General features: G+C 36.9%; 1 protein-coding gene across 1 annotated transcript in view; it reads right to left on the bottom strand.

The window, feature by feature from the left end:
- Positions 1-13,852, bottom strand: part of CRB1 (crumbs cell polarity complex component 1) — a 286,152-nt gene that overhangs the window by 47,806 nt on the left and 224,494 nt on the right. The window contains exons 10-12 of the mRNA XM_074220895.1: positions 8,681-9,228; positions 6,461-6,626; positions 2,036-2,942 (exon numbers count right to left, since the gene is read on the bottom strand). Coding sequence (XP_074076996.1) covers positions 2,036-2,942; positions 6,461-6,626; positions 8,681-9,228 — 1,621 coding nt within the window. The remainder of the gene's footprint in view (positions 1-2,035; positions 2,943-6,460; positions 6,627-8,680; positions 9,229-13,852) is intronic.

Below are 13,852 nucleotides of genomic sequence, written 5' to 3'. Positions count from 1 at the left end.
GGACTTCAGCCTATCTCTCCAGGCTGATTATATATAATTTCCCACTCTGCAACCTCCAGGTATGCTATGTTCTAGCCAAACTAACCTACTTCCTATTCCCTATAAATGATAATTCATCTCCCACCTTTATAGTTTTGCAAAGGTCTAGATTATCCTTTAATCAGGAAGCCTGGTGGTATAATGGATAAAAAGTGCTGTTCCTGCAGTCAGGAAGAACTATATTCAAATTCAGCCTTGGGCACTTCCTTGCTGTGTGATCCTGGACATGTCACTTAACCTTTGTTTGCCTCAGTTTCCTCATAGGTAAAATGGGAATAACAGTAGCATCTACCTCCCAGGGCTGCTGTGAGGATCAAATAAGATAATAATTGCAAAATGCTCACATTGTGCCTAGCACACTGTGTAAATATTATTATTAGTATCATTATCATTAATCAGTTAACCAATAAGTTTGAATCCAGCATTTTCTAGGTTTCAGATGATGTACTGAGAGTGGTGGGGTGGGGGGTGTGGGAGGTGGGAGGGAAGGTGTCTAGGAAAAACTTCTTGTAGAAGGTGGATTTATTTTCTTTTTACCTCTCATTCTTGGAATGCCTCTAAAGAAGCTTTCCTAATTCCTGTCATAACACTACTGCTGTTACTGGTGCCTCCTGTCCTCAATTACATTGCATTTATATTCTATATACTTAGTATTTATTTATTTGCCTCCATATTAGATATACCAGTAGACTGGAAGATTCTTGAGGTCAGGAGCCTCTGTGTGTTTGTGTATGTATCTATTCCATATGCATTATACAATGCCTGGTTGGCATCTAGTAGTCACTTCATAAATTTTTGTTTAATTAAATTTAATGTAGGTCTAACTCCTAGTTTTGAGACAGGCTCATTATCATACATTAGATGATATACTACATCATATTCACTATAATCAAGCTTATTAAGAGAGAGAGAGAGAGAGATAATGAAATAGATCATATGGGAGGGTCATTCATTTTGTGATGATTGATTATAAAGAGCCACAATCCATTTGGGCAGATTGATGTGCCTATTTGAAATATGTGCCAAAATATAGAATAGATTATAAGCTTCTTGAAGGTAAGGGATAGCTTATTTTCCCTGCACAGTATTTAAATATAGTAAATGCTCAATAAATGTTGAACAGATGCTTTTAATATTTTAGATATTTAAAAACATGTAAACCATAGAGGATAATAATGATTTCCTTGAATAGAAATCTTGAAGCAATATAATTTTTAGGAGAAAAAAGTCATCCTTATGCCATGTATATACAATAAAAAGGAGGATTTTGTTTTGCTTTTAAGCTTTATTTGTATTCCCAGAACTTTGCTAGCTCTTAGTAATTATTAGGAATTTAATAAATGTTTGATGACTTGAATTGAATATTGGCCTAATGGTGTCTTAAAGTTTTTCTAGGTGAGCAGAGAAATATTTTTCTGACTCCCTCATCTTCAGCTTTTTTGGGGGGAGTAACTATGGTTTTTTTTAAGTTTTCCAGATGTCCTAGGAGTAATTTTTTTTTATTTTTATGTGGATAGATATTCTAGATGCCACAATATTAGACCTCTTGGGCTCTTGTTGATGAATTCTCATAGCCTAACAAAGTAAACTGGAGAAATAGTCTCCCTTGTGGTTAGGTTGAAGTCATAACCAACTTAACTAACACCCAGAAAAGGACATGGTCAAACTTCTGTGAAGTTGGAATAGGCTTTGTTTCATAATATTATCAATTTAGAGATAAAAGAGATAATAGAGTTTAAATTTCTCACTTAGCAGATGAATAAATTGTGCTATAGAGTGATTAAGTGACTTATCCCAAACCACAAAATTAATTAGTGCCTGAGGTGTGATTTGAACCACAGTATTTTAACCTCTTCACAACCTAACTGCTTCTTAACTCCTTGATATAAGAAATGAGGAAGTCATTGTATACCCCAGAGATTAAAGCTTTCTCATTAAAAGAGAAAGGATTAAGGTATGTTCTAAAGACAGAGTCCTCCATTGATATAGTACTTACCTGCACAGTTTTCCTGTATAGTTACCAAAACAGAGACAGGAGTAATTATTGATGCCATCGATGCAGGTAGCTCCATTTGCACACTGGTGATACTCACAGTCATCAATGTTTGTTTCACAGTTCACACCTGTGTAGCCAGAATTACACCTGCAAGTGTAGCCTGCAATCCTATCAGAGCAGCTGCCATGGATACAGGGTTTGGAAAAGCATTCATCGATGTTGATTTCACAGTGTGCCCCTGTCCACCCCTTGCGACACACACAGCCATAAGAGTTATAAAAGTCCTCACATTCTCCACCATGCATGCAGGGTTCAGAATTGCAGGCATCCACTTGTGAACAGCCAGTGACCACTGGATTTGTAGATATTTTAAGAAACTGCTCTTCCTGGGGTTTTTTAGTATGACCATCAGCATTTTCAAAATAAGAGAGATAAATGCCACCAATTGCTACTGAGCTCAGACATCCTCGAAGACCATCCAGTTTGTCAAAAGGTTTGTCACCCAGATAAATATTTGTCTCTTCCTTTAGAAAGTTGAGGTTTCCAGTGGACACTAAACTAGTCACAATGGTTGTTTGGTCATCCACCTCCATTCGCCATCGGGAGGACTGGGCCAATGGTTCTATCATTGAAAGAAACACTTGGTGCCACACACCATCGCTCACTGGTTGCATACTCCTCAGGCTCAACATGTAAAAGCTATTGCCACTTTGTAGTTGAAATACTAATCTAGAATTCTGAATGCTTATAGTAATAAATTCTGGTTCTTTCTCTGCATACAGCAAGATGATATCTGAGTCCCTGGTCCGAAAGCCAAAGGTAACATTGGTAAGTTCCCTTGTAATCTTTCCATTGCTTTTGAAAAATATGGAACTCTCCTGCCCATTGAACACAGCATTGGCAATACCTAAGGAAAAAAAATGGCATCAGTGAGCTGATTTAGGTTTTTCCCCCAACCTATTAATCACAAAGAATTCATTAAGCATGATATAGTAGAAAATCATAGGACATTGGGTTCAAATCCCAGTGGCCTTAATACCTTTTGATCTTAGGCAATTGACTTAACCTCTCTACACCTCCTATTCATTATCTTTAAAACTGAAGAGTTGAATTAGATGACTTCTAAGGTCCCTTTGATAAGCTCTGTGATACAGATAATTTACAAAAAGATAGTCATGGTCTATAGCTCTTATTGCTACCTTGATGAGACCATTGTGTACAGTTTGCTTGCTTTTTAAAAATCTTAAGTAGAAAAAGTCTTTGAAACTTCAGGAATTGTTAAGCAGTAATCTAAGCATTGTGAAATTTATTGGAACTTTTGTTTTTTGCACAACAGTCCAGTGGAACAAAACTGTCTTTATTATATAGAAGCATAAAGATGTTTTTTTTGCACTAAAGTACAAGGAATCATACCCATACAAACGGCATAAAAGTAACTGTAGTTGGAAGATAGTGAAGGGTGTTCTGGTAAAATGTTTATCCCTCGCTATCCAGAAAAAAAGTACCTTCAAAACACTTTTAAGTTTAATCTCCATTATTATTGCATTTTGTCTTTTACTTTCTTAAGTCTAGACAATCAACGAAATCAAGTCCTGATTTGTAGCTCACACTTAACAATCCGTCAAAAGATGACTTGAGCTGGCTCCAGCACAGCCCTAGGTAGATATTACGTAGGGAGGATTACTAACTATTGGACATCACAAGGCACTGGCTGAGGAAACTGCCCAGTTAGAGGAAGACTACAGAAAACATTTCCTTCATTACTTGCTTCTGGCAGTAAATAAATATTGAATTTTAATATTCAATCAGTGCATAGCATTTGTGAACATTTCATGATCAATCTCTGATTTGGTTATAACCCTTATGCCAGTGGAATCAGAGGACCTAGGTACTCAACCTGGCTCCACTACTTCATCCATATGTGACCACAGACAAGTCTCAAATGCTATGGACTCAAGTTTCCTCATCTCTTAAATGTGAGGTTAACCCCTAAAATGACCTTTTAGGTCTAAATCTGTGGTTCTATGAAGAATTCTTAGTAGATGTAATCTTCTTTGACATTTATTACCATCCTCTGACTCAAGCTATTTGGCTATTATTAGCATACATTTAAATTACAATAATAATAGTAGCTTTGTTGGGGTAAAGGTGTGACAGTTCTAATGGAAAACTCCCTATGTCAATATAGAACAGCAATTGTTCTACCACCTATAGGCTGACAGAACATTTTAGGGCATTCAAGAGTTAAGTGAGGACCAGAATCACTTAACCAACATCTATTTAAGATGGTACTTGAACTCAGGTCTTCCAGATCCTAAGGTTGACTATCCAGCCACTACAACTCTGCCTCATAGTTCATAAAGCATTTCCTTCACCACACTCCTTTGAATGCTCCTTCCCTAATTTCAAACTTCAAAAATCTGTTTTAAAGTTAGGGAAATACACATGAGAGCCTGAATAAAATCACAATGGATAAATTAAATCCATGGCTGTGTATGAACTGAACTATTAGACCTAATATCAATGTAGTTTCATTTTTTAAAAGCCTACAATGATTGAATCATAACATCTTGTAAAATTTGATCTTAGAAAATGGAAAAGGTGAATTCTAGAGTTTGCACTCACAACCTTTCATCTCTCTCTCAAATGAAAATGTCATGGTATCCATCCAATTATGGTCTCTGTCTTCTCTGAGTTAAACCAAAAGCCTTTTGACTTAGATATTTTTGTCTGGCTTGAGGACCAGATAGTTTAGCTGTTTCTCTCATGTTTTACATATAGTGACTCTATTTCAGGACCACGGTGGTGAAAAAAAAACCAACCACTACTACCAAATTCAAAATACTAGCTCTCTTTTCAAAGGGCATCTCTTCTGAGGATTGCATTACTGGAATATTAGGTGACTTTTCTGCATTCCACTTTAGCAGGTGAGAAGAACAGGGAGAATTGATATGGGTTGAATAATGATCATTAATTTGGGGCTCTCAGTCTCAGAAATCTTGTGCTTTTTGCACAGATAACATTAGATTGACTTGGACTTTCTGTAGCATGCTATTAGGATTAAGGATTTTCATTTTATCATTCAGATGGTTCACTTAAAGGGAACCAAGATACTAATAATGTTCTTTCCAAAATGCAGGAGAAAATCCTAAAAATATCCCTCTAGCTACAGGGTAAGAGAAACAATTTGCTAAAGAAGTGGCAGGTGATAGACTATTTTACAGCTGGAGCCAGATAGAATTGCCAAATGAATAAATGAAGAGAAATATTACTTCAGAGAAACCCATTTTAATCTTTAGCCTTATTCTATTTGTCTGAGTCAGTACTTCTTTAGCAAACTAAATTTTTATCCTGGAATAGACCCCAAGCAGAGGTGGAAACCTAGGGTTAGTAATAAGCTATAAAATGTTATTTCTCAAAAGCGGAGATTAGGATTTATAGTTATTGTCACTATAATTATTATTATTGTTAATTAAGAGAGATAGCAGTGATCTGGTAACCACAGTCTTGGGTCTGAGTCCTGACTGTCCCTGACTACCCACACAATCTTGGTAAAGTTATACCAAATCTGGACCTTAATTTTCTCATTTATACAAAGAGGGGAAGAGGTGTGACATGATGGAACTGTTCAGAAAACAGGGCAGCATAACTGGTACTTTGATATTAAATCATTTTTATAAAGGACCTAAGAGGCTGTCATTTTTCTCCCTCAGTTTGCTTTCTTCTGTATCCTTAGAGTTTTTGGCACATAGATAATAAATAAATTATTTAAGTGCTCATTAGCTTACAAACTTATTTTACATAGGAGGAAACTGAGGTTAAGAAACTTAACTAAGGTCACACCTGAAATAAGTGGCAGAGGTGAGTTCTGTCCTATTCTCCAGGATCAGCAGCTGCTCAACACAAGCAGGAAAGGTTCTGAGAAGGCTAACTCTCCCTCTTAATCCCTTGACTATGACTCCCCCTAGCCTCAGAGCTCCATTATATTACCCAACGGGGTTAAAGGTGGGGTGAGAAATCTTTCAGACCCCAGGATGACTTTTTCCCAGTAATTCAGGGAGATTGTAACCTAGGGAAGCCTGGACTGCATTTTATTTGGGGGGGAGCAGGGAAGTACAGAAGATTGATTGCCTTTATTTATCAGAAGAGTTAGAACTGGGATTGCTTCACATCTCACTGGGATTATCAAGAGATAGGAAAGGCAGCCAAAGAGGGGGCCCATCTGCCTTCCACTTGAAGTTAGTGGAATCTTGAAAGAAGTAGGAAAGAAAAAAGGGGCTTTGGAATTAACTCAAACCTCTTTTCCTAGGACTCATGTTGGAGCATCCCATTTTTTAGCAGGTTGGTAATTTGTTCTGCATTATTTTCATGTGGATGTCACTTTATGATGAATTAGAAAAGATGATATCTATTAATTATACCTACAATCAAACCCTCGTGGTACCAGCTGACACTGGGATTCAGGTGGGCATGGACTGTGTTCACACCATTTGACTTCCTCACAGGCTTTTCCTGCTGTATTTGGAGGACAGGAGCAGCTGAAATCATCCCAGATGGAATAGCAAACACCTCCATTGTGGCAGGGGTTGTACTAGAAGAAAGAAATGAAAAGTAGAAATAACATTGTCATGTAGAGGTGGAATCGAAGAAAGATGATATAAAAAGTGCATTTTTCCTCTCCTCACTGCACCTTGCCCTCTCCCAGATCTATTCTATGCTATGAAAAAGAAGACAATCTGTGTCTGGCATGGTCAACATTTAAAAGAATTTTTTCCTCTCTCTGTGGTTTATGTGTGTGTGTGTGTTTGCACATGTGCATACATGTATAACACAAAGGAAATTGCTTAAAGGTCAAAGGAGCAAGGGTGATTTTTATCCAGTCTCTTTTGGTACTTCTCAAAAGGGTTTTCCGAGAAAGGAAACCTTCCCAAACAGAAGAAATGGTTTCTGCCATCGTTTTAGATGGTGTTTCCAAAGCATTTCAAATGAAATGGGAGTTTTAGTGATTCCACATGTATGTAAGTGCCTTTTTTATTTTATCTGTGGAGCTCTAGATTCAAAAGACAGATTCATATAATTTGGGGGGGGAGGGTGTGGTAAAAATGTGGAACATTTTTCTTTGTTGTAGCCGCTATTGTTCAGATTTGTGATTTTATCAATGTGGAGAACTCCCCAGTGGGGTAACTCCTTATCTTAGAGTTTCCTGGGTTAATGTTAAGTGATTTGCCCATGGTCACCAAGTTAATCAGAGGCAGGTCTGGAACCCTAAGTCTTCTTGATCCCAACCAACATTTAATCTATTCCTACTACTACCCCCATCCTTGCTTCTCTTCAGAAGCATAGTGCTAGAAAAAGAAACTAAAGCATTTAGTTTGTAGGATAATCTTTTGTGAATGTTTACTTAACAATGAAGTAATATGAATAACATAGCTACTTTCCTTTCAATTCCTTTCCTAGCTGACTTTTTCCAGAAATATCAAACATTCTGATGTGTGAGAAACACAGGAAATAAATCCTTTTTCCAATCTAAAAAAGGCAGTGTTCCATGGTGGATAGAATACCTACTTTGAAACTAGGAAGATATGGGTTCCAGTTTAGCTTCTTACACCTATTGGCTTTGAGATCTTGGGCAGGTTATTTACCTCTTGGTATTCTATGCACTCTCTATAAACTGCAGAGGTGAGGTTGACCTGCATTGCTCACCTGGAATGTCATATATTAGTGAAATCATGAATCTAGCTCCTGTTCTCTATCCATGGGTTGGCCAGGTTACTATCTGAGATCCAGATCCAACTTACCACTTGTTTCTGCAAGATCATGGAGCTAAAATGGCTTTAAAATTTAAATATAATAAAATTTACTTTTAAATGTAAAAAGGAAGTCTTGGCTCACTGGCACTACAAGAAACAGGTGGGCAGGATTTGGCTTGTGGCTCATACTTTGCTGACTCTTGAGAATGGGGAGATTTGGAGGAGGGTGGTTGCATTAGAGCTTTAGTCTTTATTTTTAGAAATATCAGTACTTGTAATTGGTGCATAGTCCTAATAAATTAAAAATGAAATGTTTGCTCCACAGTGAGTTTTCTGAATTCCTTAATGCTAGTCAGTTATCAGAGGGCCATGACAGAGGTTACCAATGCTGGAAAAATCATCACACAGGTTGGGCTTTATCAATGATGTTTTCATATAATCCTTGGTGTATATATATATGTGTGTATGTATGTGTGTGTATATATATATATATATATATATATATATATATATATATATATATATATATATATATATATATATATATATGGAAACTTTTCATAAGCAGTTTCAAAATGGATGGGGCAACTGAGGTGTTCAATGGGTAGAGCACTAGACCTGGAGTCAGGAAGACCTGAGCTCAAATCCAGACTCAGACACTTTTAGTCCTGTGACCCTGAGCAAGTCACTTAACCCTATCTGCCCCAGTTTTCTCATCTGCAAAATGAGCTGAAGAAGAAAATGAATCCAGTATCTTTTCCACTCCAGTATCTTTGCCAAGAAAATGCCAAATGGGGTCACAAAGAGTTAGACATGACTGAAAAATAACTGAACGATAATAAATTGAAGTAGATGTGTCAAATGACAGAGTGAGGGTACTTTGGAAAAATCCTACCTTGCAAAGGTTATCCCCAGTGCAACCAGGTGTCACGTTGACAAGAGACTGATTGAAGGTTGAATTTCCTTTTGTAATGGGAAACAACTCCAGTTTGTGACTATTTAATCTTATATCCTGGATACAACCCTTCAAGTACCCACCCCAGACTTCAGTTTCTTTTTTGTTTGGTAGGCCTCCAACATAGAGAATGTCTCCACTTTGAATTTTCCATGTAGGAGCAGAGAGATAGCCAAGGTTTTGGGAAGACTGATAGAGTTCAATTTTATTTGATCCCATTTTCAAAGATATCAAGTGAATATTTCCATCATTTAGAAGGGATCTTCCCAATAACTTGCGAGATCTTGGAGTCAATACTGCTATTCTTCCACGTTCTAGCCAGACATTAATGTATTGGAAAGAATTGTTCTTCAAGGCAAGGAGAAAGCCAGATGACTTGCGGGTTCGGACAAACATGGAGAGGCTGGCAATCTCTTCCTGATTGTTGTCAAGTCTGAAGACAGCATATCCTGTGGAGTCATCCTGCCCAAATCTGCCAGGTGTATACTCTAGGAATGTGGAGATGACAGGAATAAAGGAAGAGAATCAATAAAGAAACATGTTTAGACTTAGGTTAAAAAAAGAATTAATGGGAGAAGAAAATAGTAATTGACAGCTTGGTGATACAGTGGTTGGAGCAGTTGGAATTAGGAAGCCTTGGGATCAAATTTGGTCATAGATATTCACCGCATGGCCTTGAGCAAGTCACTTTGTCTGCCTATAAAAATCGGGAATGATAATAATTGAACTTACCTCCCAGGGCCATTGTGAGGATCAAATGAGATGAAATTTTAAAACCCTTTGAATACATGAAAGCACTATATAAATACCAACTATTATTATAATTATGATATATACTTTTAAAGAGTTAATGCCACTTTTTAAAAAAAAATCATTTATTAAGGCAATGGGGTTAAGGGACTTGCCCAAGGTCACACAGTTAGGCAATTATTAAGTGTCTGAGGTTGGATTTGAACTCAGATCCTCCTGACTCCAGAGCTGGTGCTCTATCCTATATACCTAGCTGCCCTAATGCTGCTTTTTAGAGGGGTGCTATGTCATAGTGGACCTAGTCGTAGAGCTAGAATGACCTGGGTCTAGGTCCAACCTTTAATACATGCTTTATTTGTTTTAGTGGGGGAGGTTTCTTCACCACATATTCTCAGTGCAAATAAAATACCAGATAAGTTCTAAAATAATGTTTTCACTCAATGAGATATCAATCTCATGAATCTTAAGAGAGAGAGGGGGAAGGGTCATCTAGGCTACGCACCTTAGTGGCAAAAGCCAGGATTCAGACTTTCAAATGCAATTTTTGTCTTTCACAATAGGTAATTACATGGTAATATGATAGAGCACTGGACTCAGAGTCAAAATTATCTGAGTTCAGATTCTACCTCTGCTATTTACTGACTGTGTGAAACTGGAAAACTCCCTTTACTTCTCTGTGCTTCAGTATCTGTGAAGTGAAGAGATTGGACCTGATGTCTCCAAAGGTCCTTCTAACTCTAAATTTATGATCTTTGATACCGTGCTATGCCATCTTTTATCCTAATGATTATACAGCAATTGATGGGGACTTGTGAGCTCAATTAAGGATTTCATTATTGCATCCTTATGTAATTGAGTATAAAATCTCAGTGGACTTCTAGGTCAAAAGACCAAGTTTTCATTCTTGGCTCTGCCAGTTAGCAATGGGACAATGGACAGGTAGGAATCTCTCTGTGCTTCAGTTTTCTTACATGCAAATGGGGATAATAGGTGCTAAAAACTTCCCTGGATAGTAGTAAGAAGTGCATATAGATTTTAAAGTATCATATACATGTGAGCTATCATTAGTGATTTCTCTTTGCTTTTGGATTTTAGCAATAGTTAACATGTAAATAAAACTTTAAAACTGGCAAAGAACTTTACATATATTAACTCATTTGATCCTCATAAAATCCTAAAAGGTAAGTAAGATATCCAATTTACAGAAGAGAAACTGAGGAGACACAAAGAGGCTGACTGACTTTCAGGGTCATTTCACTAATAATACAAGTGCTATCCATTTTATCAACCTAGCTGTTGCATTTTTATACATATATTCATGAATATGGATGTTTATAAATATATATATATATACACATATACATATACATACACATACATATATATGGAGAGAGATACTAGTACCTATATCTCTCCATATATATGTATATGTATATATATATTATATATATGTATATATATATATAATATATATATATATATATATGAAATTTATCTCAAGGGTTTCAATATCAGCTACATATGGCAGTCCTGGGATCATAGAAAAAAACTGTGTCAGCTAGGAAGCTAAACTTTAGGAAGATACTTGATATAAGAAACAGGGAGCATTCATCTTGGGTGCAGCCTTAATTGGGAGAAAGAAAGAGGTACAAGAAGATGATGGGTTTTAAAGTTAATTCTCTAGGCTAACTTGTTCTATAATCCAGTGTTAGCTGTGCACTGACATCACAGTACTTTTTTTTTTCTTAAGGTTTTTGCAAGGCAAACGGGGTTAAGTGGCTTGCCCAAGGCCACACAGCTAGGTAATTATTAAGTGTCTGAGGCCGGATTTGAACCCAGGTACTCCTGACTCCAGGGCCGGCGCTCTATCCACTGCGCCACCTAGCCACCCCTGACATCACAATACTTTCAACATATTGCTGCCCAAACACTTTCTAGCTAATTGTTTCTTTGCCATTCATCTAATAGTGTTGAGTCTGGATCAATCAGAGTCTTCTTTGATTTGTCAGTGAAGACTAGTTCCAATTCAAGAAGAGTACATTAATAATGATACAGGCTTAAAGTAGGACATACTTCAGAGAACTAAATGACTCAGTTGGTGTTTTATGATTCCAAGATTATCAATATTGCATATATAAATGAGTCTATGAACTATGGGACTTATTCTGTGTCACATTTCCATAATGTCTACCCATGAAGTAGATTTTAACAAAATCCATTTGGAAATATGCAGAAGATTCATTCATTTGTAAATGATCATTTTCTATGTTGTTTCAAGATGACAAAGTAAAAACAAAAATCTTACATGACATATACTGATAACTAGTCAGTTGTGTACTAAATTTGATTTAAAAACCAGCTAATTCATCTGAATGTTGTCATAAAAATGAATATAAACAGACAACTAGATTAGTACATTTGTCTAAGACTCTGTATGATCCTCTCCTTATTGCCTTCTGGGTTGCACCATTTTAAAGGCATATCTATCCTTAAATTTTTATAATCCAAAAATTGATTTTAAAATCAAGATATTCAGGGCGGCTAGGTGGCGCAGTGGATAGAGCGCCGGCCCTGGAGTCAGGAGTACCTGGGTTCAAATCCGACCTCAGACACTTAATAATTACCTAGCTGTGCGGCTTTGGGCAAGCCACTTAACCCCATTTGCCTTGCAAAAAAAAAAAAAAAACCCCTAAAAAAAAATCAAGATATTCAGGTGTGAAAAAAGAGCAAAACTGATCTACTTAGACATTCCCCATGACATGCATACTTTATGTATTTTCTTCAGAACTGCAGAATTCTTTCTTGTTTATTCCTGAAGCCTGAAATACCCTACTTGCTTAATTCTTATCTATCCTTAAAGATCCACTTACATTCCTGATCCATCCTAGTAGGAGTTTTGAATATCAATATGTTTCACTCCATGTTATATTTGTGTTGACTACCTATTTAATTAAAGCTTCATGAGGCTAGGAACTGTGTCTTATAATAGAAGACTTTGTATTCGACATAATGATAGGTTTGGAGCAGGTGTGGGTATGTCCAGCCAATGACTGTGAAATCATTTGGTCTGGTGCTGCCACAATAGCTACAGGTGGGACTCAAATTCAATAAATCTAGGAGTGTTTTAGGGGTAAATTAACAAAATTTTAACTAAATATAGAAGGTTAATTTTAAGTTGATAATTTTGTATGGGCCTAGAATGATGTTATAAATATCAAATGACCCTTGGTAGAAAAAAAAGGTTTCCCCACCCCTAGTTTAGAGCTAAAAGAGATTTTAAAGATCATTTAGTTCAACCTCTCATTTTACAATTGTGGAAACTAAGACACCAAGAAGTGACTTTTCCAAGGTCTTCTAGCATCAATCACAGTGCTTATATAGTGGTTATTTCACAAATGTTATTCAAATTGAATTGCATTTTAAATGCTATTTTAAAAATAAATATATGCCTTTTTTTAAATTGGGGAAATCTCTCATTCTTAAGTCAAAATTTGTACAAAGATTTCAGTCAATTCCCTTCTAGCTGAACTATGGTAAACCTGTTTAAGCCATCTTTGGTTTTGAAAACCACCTGCCTAAAAGGCTACATTTCCAGAGCATTAGTTTTATTTTCTACAGGGATAAGATATTTTGAATCTGCATTTGGAGACCACCTGCTTGAGGCAACCACGGGTAGCTTTTAAAGCATATTGTTAGATGAAATAACCTCTTTGAGAAGGGCAACAGCTCCAAATATATTGCAGTATTTTTATAGGAAAGTATATCCTTATTAAGACAAGTCAGCTCTTGAAGCTTCAGGGATTTGAAGGTCAGCTCAGAAACTCAGGGGAGCAGGGGTCCTTGCCCATCACCTTGGGATGCCTGCAGCACCACTTTCCAGAGTCAAATTAGAAGGGAGACAAGGTAGCTGTTGTGGTTTTCCCCCCTCAGGGAGTTTTCCTTATCAGCTTCTCCAGGACTAATCTATAGGGAATGAGCAGCTGTCTGTGCAGTATGATTTGTGAGGAACCGGAAGACCTCCATACCCCATTGGTATGAATGTATCACATAACTTATGCCTTTGGGCTAAGACACTCAAAGTCCAAGTAAAAATGCAAATGTAACCTAGGAAAGGAAAGGCATTCAGCTATGCTCCAACATTAACACCTTGGTTAGAACTGCATAACAGGATTAGCTAACTAGTTATTCAGTCAATTATCATTTATTAAGCAATTATCATTTATTATTATATGGCAGTTACTGTAAGGAGAGCTGGGGAGACTAAAAAAGGCAAAAAACAGTCTCTATTCTCAAAGAGCTCATGCTCTAAGGAGGGGGTGGGTACAAGAAAGGAAACCTATAGAGGATGCTCTGGAACTCGGG

Source organism: Macrotis lagotis, chromosome 2 (assembly GCF_037893015.1).
Source record: "Macrotis lagotis isolate mMagLag1 chromosome 2, bilby.v1.9.chrom.fasta, whole genome shotgun sequence".
Lineage (NCBI taxonomy): Eukaryota > Metazoa > Chordata > Mammalia > Peramelemorphia > Peramelidae > Macrotis > Macrotis lagotis.
The sequence above is the reverse complement of the archived record's forward strand: the minus strand, read 5'-3'. Positions and strand labels throughout refer to the sequence as shown.